The following is a 23,263-nucleotide window of genomic DNA, read 5'->3' as shown; positions in this document are numbered from 1 at the left end:
GCTATTACATTAAGGGACAAAAGTAATTATCACTTAAGAACTTGTAAAGACAAACACTGTACAATTAAGCATTTGTTTTCCTCAAAGCCATCATATATAGTTTTAAAAGTTGTTCTATTTGAATATAGTTTTTTTTAAAAATATTTATTTATTTATCTATTTGGCTGCACTGGGTCTTAATTGCGGCACATAGGAACTTCGTTGCTGTGTGCGGGATCTTTAGTTGAGGTATGTGGGATCTAGTTCTCTGACCAGGGATCGAACCCGGGCCCCCTGCATTGGGAGCTCAGAGTCTTAGCCACTGGACCACGAGGGAAGTGCCTGAATATAGTTCCTACCACATTATCAGTTATTTAGTGTAGGCATGAATTTTCAAACACTTCAATTTTTTTTCAGAGGTATTACTTGTCCAATAATTATAGACCTAAGTTATTAGCAAAGTACAGAAATTAATATTATTTTCAATTGGTGATGGTGTGCTGAATGGCCAAAGAAGTTACATATAAGCTTACTATCCTTATACCACTCCTCATAATTAATTCCATTTAGACATACATAACCTTTGATATTAAGTATGGCTACAAGCAAGTCTGAGAGTCTAACTATGAACTGTATCACTACTAGCTCTACATAGGTTCAGGTCATTTCCAAACTAGAAAGTCCCAAGGAAGCAAGTTGATCTTTGGCTATAACTGGAGTTTGAGGCAATTCCAGAGCAGCACTGCATTCATTAGTTCATCTTAGAATGAATCCAAATGTCTGAGTCAGTACAGGAACTTACTTCAAATCCATAACCATCTTGAAACTGGATATGATTTCAGGCCCTACCTGGTTTAGACTCACTTTGCTGGGATGTTCTAAAAATCATGAACGGGGAATATGTTATTGAAGAGCCATAACCATGGCTAATTCTGATGGTTGTTAGACCTTAGTCCATAAATGTCTTAAGAATTATATCTCTCTGATGTTTTAAAACATTTTAATGCAAATCAGTTTCATTACTAAAAGAAAGAAGTAACATGTCTTCTTACCGGTAGTGCCAAGAAAGAGAAGTGTCATGATCCAATACACCCAAAACAGGACAAGAGCAAAGAAAGTCCAAAAGGGTTGGAAGACTAGCAGTGGCAAGTGAATGAAAACCTTGCCAGCCACGTGGAACAAGGCGATGGTGAGAGCAACCCGTTTGCGCATGACTAACATTATGAGGAACAAGATAACCTGCAGGAGAGAACAGATGGAAAGATTCCAGCTACTGTTTTAAGCAGTAAAAACAGAAACTGAACAATGGTGGAAAATTTTTAACATAACTCTTCATTCCAAAATGGGGATGTATCATTCTCTGAATCCCAATAACACTTTAACAGTCTGTATCTCTCTTGCAGCCCTTAGTTTTCATTATATATTGAAAATGTCTTTTAAAGCTAAACATAAAAGAGTTTCTCAATTTATTAATACATCCTAGATGTATTAATTCTTCTACTTTCCCTTTTTCTACTAGTTATGAATCAAAACGTGTTGTTTGTCATCAGGATGAGACTCAATTTATTTAAATAGATACATGCTTGCCACTCTGAAAATAGGGGAAAAGACGATATGCTATGACCACAAAAGCACAGAGAACTTATACCTCATCTCCCTTGTTGGACCAAAAGCACCTTACAAGCAGGGTCCATGTCAAATTTATCCTTTGTCACTCCCCACTCTGCCCTGGCACCTGGCACAGAGAACTGTACTTAAAAGATGATTAATAAATATTTGTACAATGATAGCAAACAAAAATCTTTTGGCACCAATGGTTTTACGATGGCTTTATTTTTAGTTTCTAATGCTCAATGAAAAGCTTGGGATTGCTCCAAGAAGTGGACTGAGATTTTTTCCCCCTTTTTTCAGAGAGGAGAAGGAGATGAACCAAAGATATGAATATAGATTATTGAACCACATGTTAATGAATAATTTTACTGCAATTATTATAATAATTATACTAGTTAGTGAAGCTCACCTCTCTTTTTAAAATAATGTTGTTAAAAGTTTAAAAGGGAAAAATGGGAAAATAATTCGCGAATAAGTAGATGGAATGACACTAGGTAGCCTATTTCTTAATAGACTTTTCTATAATTACACTATCTCATGACAATAAGATGTATGTTCTTACTAGAAAATGATAATTAATATTCTAGGTGAAAATTCCCTCTCAAAAAGCAGGCAGTACAGAACAAAATGTCACAATAAATAGCACTCATCATTTAGGGGAGCCTTCTGAAGCCTTCTGAGTATGTCATACACTGTGGGGCAGAGATTTTATCCAATAGGGATCATGGTTAGGCATGCAATGGCTAAGCGTGAGTTTCTGCTTCATTAATGATCTATAAATAAAAACATAAACCTGAAAGATACACCAAGGCCTGTACTCACTGTGAACACTGTAGCTGAAATGGCATAGATGAGGAGGGCCCGAAGATTGTCTTCAGCTACCTGAAGCTGTTCAGGGATAACTGTTTCTCTGGGAGACTTTCTTTGCTTTGCATATAACCACCATAGTACACCTGTGCCACCTGGAGACAAAAAAAAAACAAAAAAAAACCACACAATTGTTTTTGCAATAATTGGCACAAGAAAATGTGTAACATAAATCCTCAATTTTCTGGACCCTTCCGATACATCAACGTGGACTAACACAGCAACAATCCATTTGGCTGGGAGGTGCGTGGCTGTAACTTTTTGCCAGCATAAGGGGAACTCCAATGACTCCACTTACATCTTCCACATTAGGCACTTACAAATCTCTCACTGCATCAAATAAACTTCCTTTAACTGTATTTATTATCAACTCTGAAGCTGAGAGAGAGCCAGCAAGGACAGACACCCCTGAGAGGAACTGGTCACGAAGAGAGCCTCAGAGCCTGCTTAAACTAAGGAGCCTGTGGGAAGCAAGTAAGGATTACAGAAATCAGCAATGAAGCTGAGGAAGGCAAAGATCTTCTCTGTTGTACAGTAACCCCAGTGCCTAGTGAGGATACACTCATGCAGTTGATGAAATATTTGTACAATGAATAAATGAAGATCAAATGAGTAGTTCCCACCAAAGGTAGGAACAAATATAGGAAATCTTTGATAGCTGGATAGCAGTGGGCACTAGGGATGGGAATTTTTATCTCCATGACTGGTTCAGAGATTCTGAGATATAGACTGAAGAGGGAGGCAGACCTGCCTCTATATAAGAGAGCTGCATTGGACACCTTCATTCAATCCATTCGACAAACACTTTGAGTGCCTATAGCACCTACTGTTCTAGGGGCTGGGGATAGAGCGGTGAAAAACCAACATCAACTCTCATGCAGCGTAAACAGTAATGGGGAAACAAAAAAAAACAAGGAAACAAGTGAAAATAGAGTATATTAAATCTAAGAAAAAAACTACCAGTAAGGGATAGAAAGTGCTAGGGCTGGGAAAGCATTACAATTTTATATAAGCAAGGCCTCACTGTGGTGAGACGATATTTGAGCAAAAGAATCAAAGACAGGGAGAAAGCAATCTACGAAATTATCTAAGAGTATTCAAGGCAAGAGGAAACAGCAAGTTCTAAGATGCTGATATGGGCCATGCCTGGCAGGCAAGAAAAGAGGAGGCCACTATAGCTACAACAATGAGCATTGGGGAAAGCAGTAAGAGATGTGTGCAGAAAGGGAGCTGGGCACCAGATCATACTGCAAGGCCTTGTAGGCCACGGTAAGGAAATGGAAGATTCAGAGTAGAGATGTGTATGTATAGGTGGATGAGATGAATGCCTGGGAGAGAAGCAACTGGGCTGAGATCTATTCAAATCAACCTGACCTCCACGTGCACTCAAGTCAAGAATGAATAGTGTCAAAGGGAAATTCCAACTACCTGTTGGCAAATATTAAGCATGAATTTTTCTTCTATGGAAGATGATTAAACAAACCAAAACAACCATGAGTCTATGAAGAATATTTCAGAGAAAGGGAAAGGCTACTTCCATTTTGGAATCTTGAAGGTACAAGAAAATTGTTTGGTAAACTGTTTAATATCCTCAAAAAATGGAATAAAATACGTTCTCTACAAACAGAAATAAAAAGTTGAGGGCTTCCCTGGTGGCGCGGTGGTTGAGAGTCCGCCTGCCGATGCAGGGGACACGGGTTCGTGCCCCGGTCCGGGAAGATCCCACATGCCGCGGAGCGGCTAGGCCCGTGAGCCATGGCCGCTGAGCCTGCGCGTCCGGAGCCTGTGCTCCGCAACGGGAGAGGCCACAACAGTGAGAGGCCCGCGTACCGCAAAAAAAAAAAAAAAAAAAAAAGTTGAGAGAAAGCCTGAAGTTCAAGGAAAATAGAATGAGATAATAATGATGACATCAAGGGCATTGTTCATAACATCCACAGTAGATATCATTAATTAAACATTTAAACTTGTGCCAGGAATTAGCACAAATAGATGCAACCACATTTAAACACAATGCTATTAAGTGGGTATTATTAGCTCCACTTTGCAAATGATGAAATTGAAATTTAGGAAATTTCAGCAGCATGCCAAACGTCACATACTCGGTAAGTGGGAGAGCTGGGATTCAAATCTACTTTTATTATAAAAGCTATCCATCTGTTATGAACTGAATGCTGTGTCTCCCCAAAACCCATCTACTGAAATCCTAATCCCCAATATGGTGTATTTGGAGGTAGGGCCTTTAGAAGATGATGAGGCCATAAATGTGGAGCCCTCATGAATGGGATTAGTGCCCTTATAAAAGAGACCCCAGAAAGCTCCTTCCCTCTTCTGCTGTGTGAGGACACAGCAATCAGATGGCCGGAAACAGGAAGTTGGCCCTCACCAGATGCCGAATCTGCTGGTGCCTTGATCTTAGACTCCCCAGCCTCCAGAACTGTGAGAAATAAATGTTTGTTGTTTATAAGGCATCCAGTCTGTGGTACTTTGTTACAGCAGCCCAAACTGACTAAGACATCATCTAAACACAGAATTAGATTTGAAGGCTACAAACTGAAATGAAAAGGAAGATGGCTGAGAGAAGGAAGACCTACAAATAAGATGAAATTGGAATAACAAAATTAAGTAGTCAAGTATAGACTGACGCCAAGGAAAACAAAATCAGTGATATCGTAGATAAACTTGAAGAGTTCTTCCTGAATGTAAAGAAAATGACAAAAGGATTAAAATGATAATTTAGAAGATGATAGCAGGAGAGTAACAAGGATCTTAAAGAGAAAACCACCAGGATGGAAACAATAAACAAGTATAGAAATAAAGTAAACTTTTCAAAGTTGAAAAAGATTCCCCAAATAAAGAGATCATAGGCAAACTGAGTTAAGATTCTGAACTAGACAAAAATTTTAAGTTGTAAGGATAAGTTAAAAATTATATAAACACCTAGGTAAGTGAGATAGGTTATGGGCACAGGAACAAAATTTAGACTGGTCTCAAAGTTCTTCTCTGAAATGAAGTACAGACATAAGGCAATATACTGTATCTTAAGACTTTTATATGCAACAAATTCAATATTCACATGTGAAGGCAAAGGCAATCTTAGATAACCAAGAATTCAGAATATTACAACCCATAAGTCTTTCATGAATAAGTTACTTGAACTCAGATTCCAGTCAAAACAAATACGAACTGAAATTTAGAACTCAAGAATGAACTTTTATAAAAACAGGATCAGTATAACTGAATCACTTTGCTGTACACCTGAAACTAACACAATATTGTAAATCAACTATACTCCAATATAAAATAAAAATTAAAAAAAATAAAAATAAAAATAAAAACAGGAGCAGTAGTTCTCACTAAAATCAGGACAGGAGAACTTAAATAAACTTAAATATAATTATGAAACTTCTCAAGGCAAAGGTAAGCAAAATTCTTTGAAAAGATATAGTACAACAAATAATATTTTAAGTTTAATAATAACCTGAATATGAACACTCAGAATATTTAACAAGAGCTAAAAAGTGCGAGTGGGCAGAAGAGAGTAGGATTAGACAGGAAGGAAAGTTTATGTTAAATTTAAAGGGGGGGAGAACCTCAACAAATATTGTTTCATTTCAGCCTTTAATAATTACAGAATTCTAGACTGAAGAATATTTTCTGAAAATGTATAGGTTACCAACTGAAGAAGTGAAAATAAAATTATACCACCCAAAGCCAGGGTGAAAATAACCAAAGAAAACACAATTCCATACAGCAAAGATAGGGAAAATAAAATAAGGAAGCATAAATTTAAGGAAAACATAAAACAGATGACATCAGTAAGACCAAACATACCAGGTAAACGTAATGGTGGCAAATTCTCCTACTGAAAGAGTTTCATATTGGGTTAAAACATTTTTATACTATATACATACACACACATACACACACACACATGCATACATATATATATGAATATCAAGGTCTGGATTCCAGATGCTAACACTGGTGAACTGAAGGTGGGTCCCTATAATTATGACATTTTTAAAGGCAAAAGTAAATACTCTTTAAAGAGAAGATGTAGCATGTGAAATAAAACTTTTATTTTCTTTCCTATATTTCTATTTTCTACCATGGAAGTAGTTAGATACCATGAGTAGGTATGACATTTATAATTGGGAGGGGGAAATTTTTTTTAAAGACAATAAACACAGAAAACCCAGAAGGTTTCATTAGAAACACTAAAATAAAAACAAAATAGAATGTCAATAGACAGAAAAATGAGTAACAAAATTTTAAACACACACACGTACACACCCTGCCGACAGAGTTATCCTGCCAGGAACACTTTTCAACCAGAAAGAATTTCAACACCTTAGAATGGCTGATTTAGGCCTTAAAAAAGTGCAAGATAAAAAGAAAGGGTCCCTTCACTTGCCAGGCAGGGAGCACTGGAAGAATCAAGTGAAAATTCAAAAGCAGGAGCAGAACAGAGGCTCAATTCCTTTCTTTTCGGTTGTACTCTCCCCCTCAAACTGATATTGACAGAAAAACATTAGTCCCCTTTAAAAAATATCTCACTTGCTCTTATTGCAAAAGCCACTGACCTTCCCATTTTATTTGATTTAGTAATCTCACAGTGAACTAACTTAAATGTAATCCACTTACCTGTCTTTACATTTTATCAATGAATTCACAGGCCTTACAAGAGGAAAATTATTTAAAATAACCAAAATAGTTCTGAATTGAGGGATTGTTAAAGGCAAACTTTAACTCTCAATTCTAATTACTAAAAAACAAAGGAATAAGCAGCTTACCAAGTGAACCCAGGATGAGCAGAATTGTTAAGATCCACACAAGTATTCTTGATATATACCTGATTATCACCATCAAAATCATGGACAGAACTGCAGGGAAGATAAAGAACACACAGAATATCATTTGAAAACTTTAGAAAATATAAAGAGAAACTCTTTCAATTGTTTTCTCCTAGGGAAATAATTTGCTGCTATTGACAAGTTCATGACTCCAATTTAGGTAAGAAAGGAAACTGGCTGCCTTTGTACTTTGACTTTGGTACTTGCACCACTTGAACAGCATCACTTAAAACCAAAGGCACCTAACTGGGTTTATAAATGACAGAAAAGAATACATGCAAATGTATATGGTGACTCAAAAACAGCACAGAACTGTTGTGGATTTGCCACAGGAAGACATCAGAACTCACATGCAAACATAGATGCCAACACACAAAGTGTAGAGAATGACATGCCATGTTGGTGACCGGAAAAAATACCACATGTAGACAGAGATCAGTTAAATTAGGTGCTACACTTCCTTGAGTCACCTATGCGTTTCAGGACCAACTTCTCTGATGTTCGGTCAACAAGCCAGTTGGTATATTATCTTTTTCTAGTTGTTTCTCCTCTAAAACTCCAAGAGATGGTCTGACCTTATAGAATAATATCCTGAAAACTACTGAAGCCAAAATTCCTCTGACATTACTTCTCAACTGAGGTCAGGGGTCCTGACTAAGAAGCTCTTCAAAAAAGGAACAAAGCTTAGCTTGAGTTATTTAACCAACTCCTCTACCCACCCCAAGCTAAATTCCAACATGCCAAAATCTCGAGTGAAAATCTCAAAAGAAACTGAGAAGATTTAACCCTTGCATGGGGAAATTCATTTCTGAAATCATAATTTGTTCATCTTTAATTATCTAAAGTCCCATTTCACAAACAAATGAATAAAGATCTTAAACCTCAAAAGAAAACTATTCTAATAAAAAATGGAATTCCAATGGCTTAACAACATTATTAACACTATTTTTAGGTTTGGATTTTTTTTTTCTTGGTTCAAGTATTCAACTATTTCAGAAATCAAAAAATTTTTATATAAAGCTAGACTAATAATCAAGTTTCCTTGGACCATTTGCAAAGCCAAATAAATAGTTGGGATCTGTGACTAGGTAACATTATTAAGGTACTCACATTTGCAATAAATGTACAGGAACCAAAAACAGATGGGAGCGTTTCAAATATCACAGAAATAGCTTTCATATGGACAGCATTATTTCAACTGAGTCAAGTACTACCTAAGCAAAAAGAAAATACTCTCTAATGACAAGACAGAAATATAGCTAGACTTCTCAATGACTATAATTGGTGTTAACAGGCATAAACACTCATTTTACTTATATAACAAAATAGTTGTTTGGTTCCTACTACAGTTTACTTCTCCCAATTAAAAAAGTCTATAAATTCTGATATGGCTACATATAGTTCTAGGATAATATAGGGAATTTACATCTTGAAAATAAAATTTATTTGCTTTTATTTATTTTATTATCTATTTATTGACCAAAAAACTAAATGGCTAACAAGTGGAGATTTCCTACTTTTTCAAGCAATACAGATATTAATTGTAGCAATGAAAAAAATTACATAATCCAAACATAATATATCAGAAATCTATGCTCTTTGATGGAAAATATAAAAGAAAATAGGTAGCCTCTTTTTATAAGCAAGTAAGCCTTTTGGAATCAAAACTAAAAACAAAGGGGTGCTGATAATAGAAACCTCCTATTATCATATTAAAGGTTATTATAGACTTTGTAATCAAAGTTTGGGAATACACCAGTTTTCTCCAATGAGAGAAAAAGAAGGGAAATGAGTTTCAGATATATTATATTCTTTTTAAAATATGTATCTATTTATAACTATATATATTCTGAAACAATTATTTTGGCTATGGGAAGTTAAACAATTTACAAGTATCCCCAGCAGTATTCATATTTTGGTTAAAAGAACAGTCTTCTACTGCAGTACTATGCAATAGCTAATAATGAGAAAAACAATTACCTAGTGATAACAAGCAAAGTCCCAATATAATTTCTTTGCTGGTCATTACTCCACTAATCAGCCTGTGTAAGACACTATTGTCACTGACAAAGGTGATCAGGGCCTCTGCAAACTTGGCATAGCAGGAAATGTTCACAGGAGCACAGCGATGGAAGAATGGAATAGGTGCACTGGTGACACAAGAAAAAAAAATCAGAAAAAAAATTACTCCTACTTAATATAAATGCCACATCAAACACACAAATGAAAGGTGAATATGACTGCAATACAGTCCACCCTCCACACATCATATGGGAGTTAAGAGCTGTGAGCTTAATGCTATGAAGATGACCGTCATGGGGCATGATGCACATCTTACCACAAGCCTTATCAAAGAGGGTGGAGTGCATATTCCAACAGAAGACATTACCCTCCCCTTCTGAAAAGAAACACACACACATATACACACACATACACACATACACAACTACTAAAAGCAAAAGCAAACACTTAAACTCCTCAGCCTACACATCTATCAATCAAGGGGCAGATGGCAAAACTTACAAACATATACTGCATTGAACTGAAAATGAATTTTTGCCATAAGCTATCTAAAAATAAAAACAAACATACTTTTGCTTGAAACATGCCACCATTAATAGAGTATTTCTTCTCTCAGAACAGCATACAAAACCTTAGATTAAAAAAGGTATTCGGGGCACAAGCTTAATAACTCATACAAAGTAGTCATACCAAGATATCAACATACAGTATAATATGCAGCTATTTGAAACAATAACTTTGAATACTAATGTATGGAAGAACTTATGATTTAATAGTACATGGGAAAAAACCCCAAAATTGATATCTAATGTGATGATTACATCTCTGTATAAAAGATATATACATAAGAATGAGAACAGGAAAAAATATAAAGAAATGAAAAATCTCTGATTTGTTAGGGTCATGGGATTCTGGGCCATTTTCTTTTCTTTTTGTATGTTATTATTATTATGAGATTATTTGTGTCCAAAAAAGAGGGAATCAATTATATCAGGTTTATACTGACTGCAGCTTTCACTTGTGAAGGAACATAGCTATGTATAAACCGTGACATAAATATAGCTTGTTATAACATGGTTCTATTTTAGCTTCTGAGAACATGTATGCACTAATCAGTGAGAGATTTTAAGCAAAGTTCTATGAACATGCCCTCAGTTGTGACTTATTTGGATTCTAAAAGAGCCCATACATGCACCTATGCACAAACACACATTTATGTGTGCGTTAAGTTAAAATTTAGTCATTACTAACACGAATCCCACATTGTCAGAATTATTTGTAGGACTATCAGTCACAGTCTAACATAACACTTTTGACTGGACTGCAATAAGTGTGTTCTCATTCTTGATTGGCACTGTATTTTGGTCAAATTAGTGAATAAGATTACATGGTTGAACACCAAATAAAATCCCAAGGTTTCTAATCTCAGCAAAGCAACTTTGTATAACCCAAAGCAAAACACTACCTTTGTTTCCTTCCTCAAAAAACAATTAGAATATTTCTTTTCAAGTAAGAATATAAGTGAATTATATATTGATTTTCCTTAAATGTTGGTACATGGGCACTGTTGGGAGTAAGAATAAGCAACATCTTCCGTGATGTTAAACTTCATGGAGCAATAAAATAATATAATTTTAAAGATTTAGCCTTACCTTACTTAGTTATGCTCTAAAGTAAAATGTACCCAAAAATGATGATGACATGCATGTTCATTTTTTAAAAATTGTCTCTTGTGATGTGTAGGTGTATTTGTATACACCTCCAAAATGGTGTCGGTGAAAGATAATACCAAAGATTTGATATTTTGTCACAAAGTGCAGAAAGCCAGAGCATTCTGAGTAATGCTTGAATTACAGGTATGTAAGCCACCATATTTTGACCAAAAGTTGTTTTACTAATGATTTAAAAAGACATTAAATTACAGAATACTTCTGGGTGATATGGATTTAGTTAGAAATATTACAGGAAAGAATGAAAAAAGATTAACTAGAAGTTCCTACTCAATGGAGGCTAACTTGGGACAGAAACCTTTAAACTTGACAACTGTGTTGTGACCTACAACTATTTTTTTCCTGATACCGTCTAGATACTGTCCCTGCCAGGTTAATGTCCCTGTCTAAGGACTTTTAACCGTATTTTAACTAAAAGGCTGGTTCTCTGTCCTTCAAAACTAAAGTCCTCTCTGCTCCATGCCTGTCTACATCTTCATCTGCTTTATTACCCTACATCTCTGATGTCATCTCAGTTTAACTCACTTGCCTCCAACCTTGAACATAAAATACATCCACCTTAAGGATACTGATGTTCTGTTTTTAATACCCACCAGTTTTTTTGGTCCTGCTCCCCTGTTTCCTTTTTCCTGTCATATAACCCTAAACTTTATCTTCTATCCAGAGGTGGCTCCACTTAAATCTCCCATATCCTAACAGGATGTTGATGTATTTTTATACTCAAAGAGAAATATACATCATTTCCAAAAGAGAGTGGAACTTGTGATAAAGAAAAGAAAACTGGACTTGGGCTCAAAAGCCCTGGGTGATTCTCCTAACATTACACAGGTCACTTCATCTCTCTTTCTCAGTCCTTCCTTCTGTTAGCTGAAAGGGTAGAAGTAAGTCCTCTATAAGTCTTTTCACATCTTAATAATAATAATAATAATAATGTCCACCCATAAATCAATGATTCTAAATTAGTAAAAGCAGGATGCCCAGTAGCTTTAGTATTTTTCTGCTTTTCATACTTATAATGAGGATAGCTGATTTGAAAAGGGAAGGATTATAGTCTTAAAATTCTAATCCTTCATTTGTATTTAAGAGGAAAAGCTGAGTAATATCAGTTTTGAACTTACGCTTTCAAGTCATTTGTATACTGTATATAAACACTTGGCCAATCAGAAAGAGTACTTTTACAAGTATCTTTCAAAGAACTGGAATAAAATAACAGTCCCTTGCCTTATAATTCAATCTATGTCAGTTTAAAAAACCTGACAGCTCTAAATTTAAAGGTATAAAAATAGCACAAGCTGATTACACTGTTTAGCTGATGGTCAAAATGGTCAAAAGCTTAGTGGTAAGGAATAACAGAAATAGAAAGCAAACAAAACCGAAGATAATATTTGGACACAACAGCAAAAATGAAATTAAATACTTAGCTTTAAAGTGAAACGTACTAGATTCCCTTGTCATTCTTTTTTTTTTTTTTTTTGTGGTATGTGGGCCTCTTACTGTTGTGGCCTCTCCTGTTGCGGAGCACAGGCTCCAGACGCGCAGGCTCAGCGGCCATGGCTCACAGGCCCAGCCGCTCCGTGGCACGTGGGATCCTCCTGGACCGGGGCACGAACCCGTGTCCCCTGCATCGGCAGGCGGACTCTCAACCACTGTGCCACCAGGGAAGCCCCCTTGTCATTCTTTTTCTCAACTCTTTCCCAAACAGAAACAACTTGACTAGTCATGAATTATTCTGTTTGAATTATTTTATTATTTAAAAAAATTTTAGTAATCATGGCATTGAAATGGCTTGTCTTATATTTTACCATTTAAATCCCATGTGATATGATGAATTTAAGATGTTACCTGATTTCATATATCTCTCAGAAAATAACCCTTCTGAGAACCTAGTATATGAGATCACTTCTACTTTAGTGTCTAACCTAAATGACACACTCTGTGCTTCTTAATTAAGAGAATGAGCATAAAGTATTCTATTTACAGTAAGTTTTTCTACCTTTTGAAGCCTACAGAATATTGAATCTTTAAGAAGTCAGTGCTGTCTCATTAGGAACCAATGCTGTTTCACTTTATTGAAACATTAGTCAACAAGAACAAAATGAATTTATAATGAGTCTTTTAAAGATTTTTTTTTAATTAGCCACTCATAGGAAAATTGTATCTTACCTTGGCAAACATATTGCCCATTTGCTTTTTTAAAAAAATTAATAAATTTATTTATTTATTTATTTTTAATTTTGGCTACGTTGGGTCTTCGTTGCTGCGTGCAGGCTTTCTCTAGTTGCAGTGAGTGGGGGCTCCTCTTGTTGCGGAGCACAGGCTCTAGGCGCGCGGGCTTTAGTTGTGGCATGTGGGCTCAGCAGCTGTGGCTCGCAGGCTGCAGAGCGCAGGCTCCATAGCTGTGGCGCCCGGGCTCAGCCGCTCTGCAGCATGTGGGATCTTCCAGGGCTCGAATCCATGTCCCCTGCATTGGCAGGCGGATTCTTAACCACTATGCCACCAGGGAAGTCCCTGCCCATTTGCTTTTAAGTCCAGACTATCACAGTTAATGAGCTCCCTCAAAGTATGATGACAAACAATGCCTAATATCTTGTCCATATGCCTTCGTAAGAGAAGATAGGAGTTTGCACTTCACACAATTATCTTAAAACTTCAGGTTATAAGTAAGCAATTACACAAGACTTCTAATTAAAAGTTTTATTTAAGAAAGAGTAAAACTCTAAAGGGTTTTGGCAATGTCTCTATAGCACAGCAAAGGCAGGAAATAAGTAATCAAGAATCTAATGGCAATGTGCAGTGATTTTCACATATTTCATTTTATTTCTTTTCTCTCCTCTTTCATTCCTATACTCCCTTTTTTCCCTTCAAACTAACTGTGGTATAGACTTTACAAGATCTTAGATTCAAATTCTGATTCCCAACAATCAGTTGTGTGGCCTTGGGCAACCCATTTAACCTCTTATTTTCTATTTCCTCATCTATAAATCAGGGACAATATCCTTATAGGCTTTTGTGAGGGTTAAGTGAGATAGTACATATGAGAAACATAATATTGTACTTGGTATCCAATAGATGATTTATAAATGTTAATTCACCTTGAATCTTTCACTTAAAAAAATAGATAGATAATATTTTTTTCTTGGCTATTATTTTCTTATTTCCATATCATGTTAATTCCTCAACATCAAGTATCCTTTCTGGCATCTGGAAGTACCAAAATAAATGTTTGATGAATAAACTGAACTTATGAAATCTGTTTCTAGTATTGCAGTTTTTTCTAGCTATACTCAAACCTTTAAGCACTGTAAGTATAAGGGCTGGCTAGACTCCCTGTTGCTACTATGTTTAGCATGTCACCAGTAGAGTTCTGAATTTGGATACAATACGGCCCTTTCTAGGCAGTTGCTTTTAAAATTCAAAAGCTCTTAGGAATAGTAACCATTTGGCAATTATGTGGCATGAATGTTTTATTGCAAATTAGTTTACAACTGCTTTTCTTTAAAACAGGCACCTTCAGCTGCAGAAGGTTCCTGGGTACCCAGGAAGGTTGGAAGGCTCTAGAAGTTGAGACAAATAATAGTCCCTAAGCCAAATGCCAAGCACAATAATGAATATTTAACACATATTATCTTACATAATTCTTATAGCAATTCCACGAGAGAGGTATTGATATTCCCATTTTACATATGAGAAAACTTGGTTTACTGAGGGCTTAACAAACTTGCTTAAGCTGACAAATAGAAAGTGGTAGCACAGAATTCAGCCCCAGGCCTATCTGGACTCAAAGTTCAGTTCTTTCTGTCCCACTGCTGTGCTCCCAGAGGGACAGCAAAGGAGACATAAAAGATGCTGAGGGCCATTTGCCTGCATCACAGGTTTGCCTAGTGCTGGTCTTCTGGTGCATATAGAAAAGTCAATCAAAGCATAGTCCCTAATCTTTTTAAGGACAGAGTTTCTTAAGGACAGAGACTAGATCTTACTCATCTTTGGAGATTTGGTATCTAATCTAATACTGTGTGTGAAACAGGGTAGTGCCCTAAGTTTTTTATTAAAACAAATTTATTCTTGTTTTTTGATCCTTTCACTTTGCCAAATACCAGATGATGATATTTACAAGATCTTGATTTGCCTTCCTTCTATCAACTGTTGCTTCTCTTTTACCTTCCAACAATGTGAGTTCAGACAAAAGTGATAGACTGTGAACTACTAAGATAAGTAAAATGTGAGGATCTTTAAAAAACAGTATAAATATAGTATATAGCTGGTTTTCACATGGTTTAGGTTCATCATTGCATCTTGGATTACTAAAACATTAGTGGATAACCTTGTTAGAAGCCGAGCCTGTCCATCTCTAAAACTCAAGCCCCTAATACTACGTTTTGTCTCCTAGTGAATGCCCTTAGGATGCTGTATGTGAGACATCCATGAGTGTGCAGCCAAGACTGGATCACTCAGTATAACCAGGAACAGGCAGTCCTCAACATGGTAGAATCAGAGGTCAGAGGTGCCGGAGGATTTGAAGTATGAACTGCCCACCCATATTATACTAGAGCAGAGCAACCTCATTCTCATACCACAGCTTTCTGGTTATCCTTTTATAATATACTTATGCCTTAAAATAGTGACTCTATATTCAAAGTATGCATTTAAAATAGGCTTTAGCAGTTGAATAGAGAACAGAACTTTTCTTCTTTTTACATTGATAATTTTCTCTATTCAAAGAACCTCCTTTCTTTTTTTTTTTTGCAGTACGTGGGCCTCTCACTGTTGTGGCCTCTCCCGTTGTGGAGTGCGGAGCACAGGCTCCGGACGCACAGGCTCAGTGGCCATGGCTCACGGGCCCAGCCACTCCGCGGCATGTGGGATCTTCCCGGACCGGGGCACGAACCCGTGTCCCCTGCATCGGCAGGCGGACTCTCAACCACTGCGCCACCAGGAAAGCCCAAGAACCTCTTTTCTTTACTGTCTCAGCCTCCCTAATATTCTCAATTTTCATGAATGGAGTTTCCCGAATTTTAATTTCAATAGCAACTTGACAGGACTGAAAGAGCTGGAAATCAATTAAACTGATATATCCTTTGTCGACTTTTCAACAGAAAATTTCAAATTCAAGTTAATAAAGCACAAGTAACACCCATAAGGAAGTTGAAGGAAAGGAGACATAAGATAAGAATTTTAACTAATAGCTTGCTATAACATACTGAGATACAGTAAAAAGTGGTTTTGATTCAATATTCCTGGGAAATACTCATGTCATACATGGTTAGTGATATATGCTAAGGTTCTCAAGGTCAGACATGCTCCAAAAACTATATACCTAATTCTGAGGATATATTCCACAATGCTTGAGAATTTATTTCCTTTTTAAAAAAAATCAATTTATAATTTTAAAATTTGCTTTACTTAAAACTACCGTGAGATCCTTCCAAACAAAGAACATTTCTTGTTTCATCTTTGCATTCATTACACGCAGTAGGTACTTAACAATAAATGTTTGTTGATGAAGACAAACAGCTTACTATAGAGAATGTACCTAAAGGATATAGCTTGAAATAAACTATGGAGAATAATCACTGGCATATTTTTTAAACTTACAAAGAAAATTTTAAAATAATACCAGTAAGTATGACCAACTTCAAAGAATCTTCGGAGAGTGTGAGACTTGGCTTCCAATTTTGTTGTGGGTTTTACAATGATTCAGCTGCTTTGTATACTTAAAAACTATGGCATTAAAAAAAAAAAAGTGAGCCCCCAAAAGAAATTTAAAGTATCTGAGAATAAGAAAAGTTGTGTGTGTGTGTGTGTGTGTGTGTGTTTTAAAATGATGTGAAATTCACAATGTCATTTCTATTACTACTTTTAAAATTTTGTTGTAAAAGTACTGAAACGGGGCAACAGGTATCATCAAGTGACTCTTTTCTCAGAAAAACAAAGACAGTTTAAAATCTACCTACAAAAACAGAAGTCACAAGTTAACAAAATACAATAAAATTTACCTCGCTGGGACAGGTAGTTTGGGGCAAAGAACAGAAGCTTTTGATGATGTAGTATATTCAGAAGGCTTTAGGTTGTAGCTGCATAGCGCTGAGCCTGTTGAAAGAAAAGCTATATGTTAGCTAGCAGAACAGAGTCAATAAATTCTTCTATTAATTAACTTTAACTTTATTTTATAGGTTAATATTAACTCAACATATACAACTTTCAAACATTATAGAATTAATGAAAGTCTGATTTGGTCTATAGTATCAATTCTCAGTCATTTGAAACAGATTTTTCTCTGGTAACTTATATACAAATTTTAATTAATAATATTAAGGGTAATAACAATAAGTACTAGAGCTACTTTTATTGAGTGCCATATATCAGGCCCTATACAAGTTGACATACATATACACATATTTTTTTTTTTAATAAAGTGTCAACTTTTCATTGTAACTGACCAAACTGTGTCTAGGAATGTCTTCAAACAACAGAACCAAAGAAGCATGATAAAAATATCCTCTTGAAGAAACCAAGAGTTTTTGCCAGCCCCAGTGTTTCTGAGGGTTAGATTGAAAGCAGCCCATTCCTGAGGCTGGTTCTCTTCCCCACGCCAAGAGGAGGGCTGGGATAGATAGAGGTCCTGGCCTTTCCTCCTATTATGCAGTGGGGTGAGCCTCTCCTCTCATCATATATATAAATTATATCATTTACTGTAACTCCATTAGGCAGGCCTTTTTAAGCCCACTTGACAGAGGAGAAAATAGAGGCTAAGAGACAAGGTAAATAACTTGCCCAGGGTGACACAGCTGCTAAGCCAGTAATGCTGGGGTTAAACCCTAGATCTCTTTGACTACGAAACCCATCTTCAACTACATATGCCATCTCTCCTTCTGATGCTATCCATTACTAAATATTTAAAATTATTGCATATAGCACATATGCATTCAGATAATATATTACTTTTTCCTTATTTAAAAGGCAGGAAACAGTAACTGTAAATAAACTGAATTAATTGATAAAATCAATAAATTGATCAAAGGATTCCCTGTTTTCAGATAGTTTAAAACAGCTTAAATTCGGCCCTAGATTGCTTATTCTCTGACTATATGGCTAATATATATCTAAATAATACATAAAATTCAAATGGATACAGTACACCCTATCTTTGATAAGTCTTATTTAACTGACCTGCTAATTTTATAACATAGCAACTAGAATACTGTAAGATTCATTGTACAATAGATATTGTTAACTAAGGAGATCTAGGCTTTAGTTCTAATTTTGCTGAGACCTACTACATTATATCACGTAAACTGTATTTCATTAATTGAAGTGCTTACGAGGTTACTAATTTGGTCAAATACTTCATTATTAAATACATATAGAATAGCTTTGCATTTATATCATAGCAATAATGAGATTTTGCACTGTATCACCATGGAAAATGTTTAAATTATAATGTGAAGGCAGACTTTAACATTGGATTAATTATGGAAACATCATGTGAGGATGTGAGAAGGAACTAGAAGGGAATATAGAAAAAAAGATTTGTTGGGACAACAAAATTGGGAGATTTGTTTCATTTATATCTGGTCCTTTCAATCAAAAGCACTTTTAGAAAGCCACAAACCTGCATTTAATTCAGTAATGCTGCCCCTAAACCAGCAACCAATTTGCTAAGTGTTTGAATACATGGGCCTTAATAGCACATTTACATAAATACATGTAGCACCTATTTTATATAAAAATAATTCAAGTAATTTGCCAGCGTAAAATATTTTTAAAGAGATACTTGAAAGTTACATGGCACTGTTCTTCAAGTTTCTTCAGCTCTTAAGATAGACTCAACAGAAAACTAAGTTTCTGAAATTGTTTTCAATCATTCTCTTCCATTTTAATGACTTTCTTTTTCTTAAGTTAAACACGAATATTAAGCATCTAACTCTTCTAAAATTAGGCTTTTGTGTTTAAAGATAATGCAACTAGATACTATTTATAGCAATTTTAGAGAAAATATGGCAGCAGTGGCAAGCAAACATCTTAGATTAATTCTAAAATAGCTGGGAGTCCTATTATAGAATTGCTCATGAAACAATAGCAACTGTGCCAATAACCGCAGAGCACCCAACGTGATCATCAACTTCCTGATCTGAACCGTCAACTTACTTCTTTCAGAGTCCAAGATGGAATTGATTTGCACAATATGAAAAGCCCTCACTAAAGCATATTGTGTTAGTGCTGTCAAACACACTGCTCCATCTGAATTCAGTGAACATAATCTCCAGCCCCACCCTTTTTTCATTTGAAAAAGGAGGTCAGCAGGTGCAACAGAGTTCAATTTTATAAAGACTTTCCCAGGATAATGCTCAATGAAAGGATAATAGCCTTATCTCTGATGGTATTCTGGGACAGAGGCCAGTACTAAATAGATCCTGTACTAAATAGATTAAAGAAAAAAGATCTTTACAGTGTGTTAGTAGTAACAATCAGAAGAAATCTTATATTGCTTCCTGCTCAAAGGGTTCATGGACAGAGAAGCCTCAATGAAGAAGATTAAAACAACCCAGAAATGGCCAATGTTTTACAATTGTTTTTCTTTTCATGTTTATTAGCTAATGCATTTTTAGTGAACTCTTTTAAGGTAGTATCTATTTTATTTTTTTTAATAGAAGTATAAACATATGATGTTTGGTTATAAACAGCAAGACAACAGTTTTCTTCTAATGCAAAAGGCAGGGAAAAACCATGCTAGAGTAATGAAAAGTCTAAAACAAAGAACAAAAGCTTATCTAAAGCACACCAGAGGCAATCCATGCAATTCAGCCAGTGTTATTCAAAGGCCATCAGAATGAGTGATCTTAGGAAACTAACTTGGGTATATAAACATTTATCTTGGTAAACAGTTGCTATAGTCCCCAGAATGTTTAACTACTACAATATATCAAATGCCTTTTAATAGTCAATTATTTATTCTTTAGCTCAATATCACTTATAACAACACCCCTAAGAGGTATGTTTCCATCGTCATGCTCCAAACATTACAGATGAAAAAAGTAAGTCATACTTCCAAGGCCTTTTAAGCAATCACTGGCAAACTACTAAGAAACAGAATTCTTTACTCCTAGGCTACAATGCTTCTTCTGTGTCTTTTCTAATAATCATAATCAGGCACGTATTCAATAAGCTCCTGGGGTTGGGCTTCCCTGGTGGCACAGTGGTTGAGAGTCCACCTGCCGATGCAGGGGACACAGGTTCGTGCCCTGGTCCAGGAAGATCCCACATGCCGCGGAGCGGCTAGGCCCGTGAGCCATGGCCGCTGAGCCTGCGCGTCCGGAGCCTGTGCTCCGCAATGGGAGAGGCCACAACAGTGAGAGGGCGGCATACCGCAAAAAAAAAAAAAAAAAAAAGAATAAGCTCCTGGGCAAAAAACATATGGTCCACAGATACTGCAAAGATAACATATTTGAAAACATTTTTTTCCGTCACCCACTCTCTAAATCTGCTGTCTCCTCCCATGTTAATTCTACCCTGGTTAATGGCTCCACCACCCATAAAATCCCCAAGATGAAGTGTGGAAGTCATCCTATATCTTCTTAATCTACATCTTCCATCTACGTCTTCCCACACTATTCAAGACATTCAAGGTACCAAGTCCCAACAATCGGATCTTTCTGTATTATTTCAGACCATCACGATCTCTTATTGGGTCAGTTAAACTATTCTCTCAGAGGGTTTCTTAATTCCATCCTGTGTACAACCTTCAGAATGATTTCTGTAAACTGGGCATTAGTTGTATTACATCCCTGCCCTCAGGAAAATTCCAAACTCCCTGGCTTCAAGGCCCTCCTAAGGCAGGCCTCTTCCTAAAACTCCAGCCTCATTTAAGCATAATAAACTACTTATACTTCTTGCTGTTTCACAAACTTCCAGGCTTTTCCACATGCTGTTCCCTCTGCTTGGGCTGTCCTTTCCTAACCAACATCTGAATGAGTGTTCCAAGTTTGAGCAGAATTTCTACAAACTACTCAAGCTTTACCTCCTCTGTCAAGTATTCTCTGATGCGCCCAAACAAAGCTATTTACTTCTCAGCTCTATTATAAAACTTAGCATATTATTTTATAATTTTTTAGTTTACATATCATCTTTATCTTTAGAATGTGACCTCTTTGAGAGCTGGGACCTTATGCCTTCAAAATATCTGGAACTCCTATCTCCTGGCATACAGACAGCACTCAAAAGCCATCTGGTAAATAAAATAGACAGAAATAACTACTTTTAATCTCTTATATTTTGATGTTACATATTATATATAATGATATATGCTTTTCAACATTGACTACAAAGTACACTATCAGAAACAGGATTTCTAAACCATGGTATTAATACAATTCTTGGGCAATTCTTGGTTGTATGGGGCTGTCATGTGCATTTGCAGGATGTTTAGCAGCATCCCTGGTCTCTATCCACTAGATGCCAGCAGCCTCCCTGTAACCTCTCACCCAGCTGTGACAACTAAAAATGTCTCCTGACACTACTAAATGTCCTTGTGGGGGGGTGGGGGGTGGGCAGCAGTGGCAGGTGCAAAATCACCCTTAGTTAAGATCTACTGGTCTAAAACATCAAATTATTTGAAACAAAGAATTGGCAAGTTGGAGGCTAATTCTTGTTTAAAAATTTTGTTTGATTTGCTATCTCAATAATACTTGTAGGATGTACAAAGAGAAAAAAATAGTCCTTAAAAAACATGTTTTAGGACTTCACTGGTGGCGCAGTGGTTAAGAATCCACCTGCCAATGCAGGGGACATGGGTTCGAGCCCTGGTCCAGGAGGATCCCACATGCCGCAGAGCAACTAAGCCCATGTGCCACAACTACTGAGCCCACGTGCCACAACTACTGAAGCCCGTGCGCTTAGAGCCCATGCTCCACAACGGGAGAAACCACTGCAATGAGAAGCCCATGCACCGCAACAAAGAGCAGCCCCTGCTTGCCTCAACTAGAGAAAGCCCGCAAGCAGCAACAAAAACCCAATGCAGCCAACAATCAATCAATCAATCAATAAATTAAAACTAAAGAAAGAAAAATGGAAATCTTTTGATGCAGAACAGTTTTCATTATGAAAAACAAATTACATTGCTATGAGAAGCTTAATAATGAATTTAACCCCTTTCTCTCTAATTAGGAAAGCATTATATATTTATATGCCAGAAGAAAGCAAGACAATTTTCCAATTTCAATTTCTAGTAACCAGTGAAAAGGATGGACATATTTGCAATTCCCAAGAAGCACCATTAACCAGCTGGAGATATGACATCACCTGTCAATCACTATTGGCATATAGTAGGCACACAAGACATATTTGCTGAGTGAATTAACTTTGGCCATCTATGTACAAGACTTCGACTAGGTATTGTGGAGAACAAAGAGAAGTTTGACTGCCTACTCTAATGCAAGCTCCTTAAACATGGGGAGGACTGTGCCTTGTTTTTGTCTCTCTGGCACATAATTAGTTATTTGTTGAATAAAGGAATTAGTTAAAATTGCATTACTAAATTTAAGGATTTTTTCCTCCCCTTTTTAACAATCAAGTTTCCCTTGCTGGTCTCTGACTTGGAGGCAATTAAATCAGTTGCTAAGGTTGTACGTTTTATTCATTTATAAATTAGATCAAGACCAATCTTTTGATTCACTGTGGCCAAAAAGAATACATACTCTCTGGTTTAAGTTATAGTGTTACTGCCAGGTAAAAAAAAGAGGGTAATAATCTGATTGTCCATTCATACTAACTCTACACTTACCAACCAGATAATGATAATCAAAAGGCTTGTTAGTATTCATACATCTTATATGAATGGACCACATAATCTTTCATGATTTTCAGCAGTGATCACTGAGAAAGCACCAAGCTGCATGGCTCTACTCAAAATGTGAACATGGTCCAATTGGCAGGTCATAAAGCTCTCAGAATTTATACAAAATACAGTATACTGAAGAAGCACTCTTAAATAGGAGTGCTATAAATGGGACACAAACAAGAGGAAAATAAGAATTCTGTCATCTTACTACTGTGTTAGGGAAAACAAAATAAATATTGATATAATAGTTTGATAAGAGTAATACAAAAGAAAATAAGGAATTCCATGTAAAATATTAGCACCAACTGAGAACATGCAGCCAGCCCCCAACCAACAGGTTATTCTCATTTCTAAACTTTTGTTTAGAA

General features: G+C 36.2%; 1 protein-coding gene across 3 annotated transcripts in view; it reads right to left on the bottom strand.

Annotated features, from left to right (window-relative positions):
* The window catches only part of SLC44A1 (solute carrier family 44 member 1), a 207,384-nt gene that overhangs the window by 78,952 nt on the left and 105,169 nt on the right, over window positions 1-23,263 (bottom strand). For all 3 annotated transcript variants that reach the window (XM_081238426.1, XM_081238425.1, XM_081238424.1), the window contains exons 5-9: window positions 17,056-17,149; window positions 9,291-9,460; window positions 7,251-7,340; window positions 2,413-2,552; window positions 1,032-1,218 (exon numbers count right to left, since the gene is read on the bottom strand). In XM_081238426.1, the coding sequence (XP_081094552.1) occupies window positions 1,032-1,218; window positions 2,413-2,552; window positions 7,251-7,340; window positions 9,291-9,460; window positions 17,056-17,149 (681 nt within the window). The remainder of the gene's footprint in view (window positions 1-1,031; window positions 1,219-2,412; window positions 2,553-7,250; window positions 7,341-9,290; window positions 9,461-17,055; window positions 17,150-23,263) is intronic.

Source organism: Mesoplodon bidens (genome assembly GCF_964165515.1).
Source record: "Mesoplodon bidens genome assembly, chromosome: 6".
NCBI classification, from domain to species: Eukaryota; Metazoa; Chordata; class Mammalia; order Artiodactyla; family Ziphiidae; genus Mesoplodon; species Mesoplodon bidens.
This window is presented reverse-complemented; position numbering and strand designations above follow the sequence as displayed.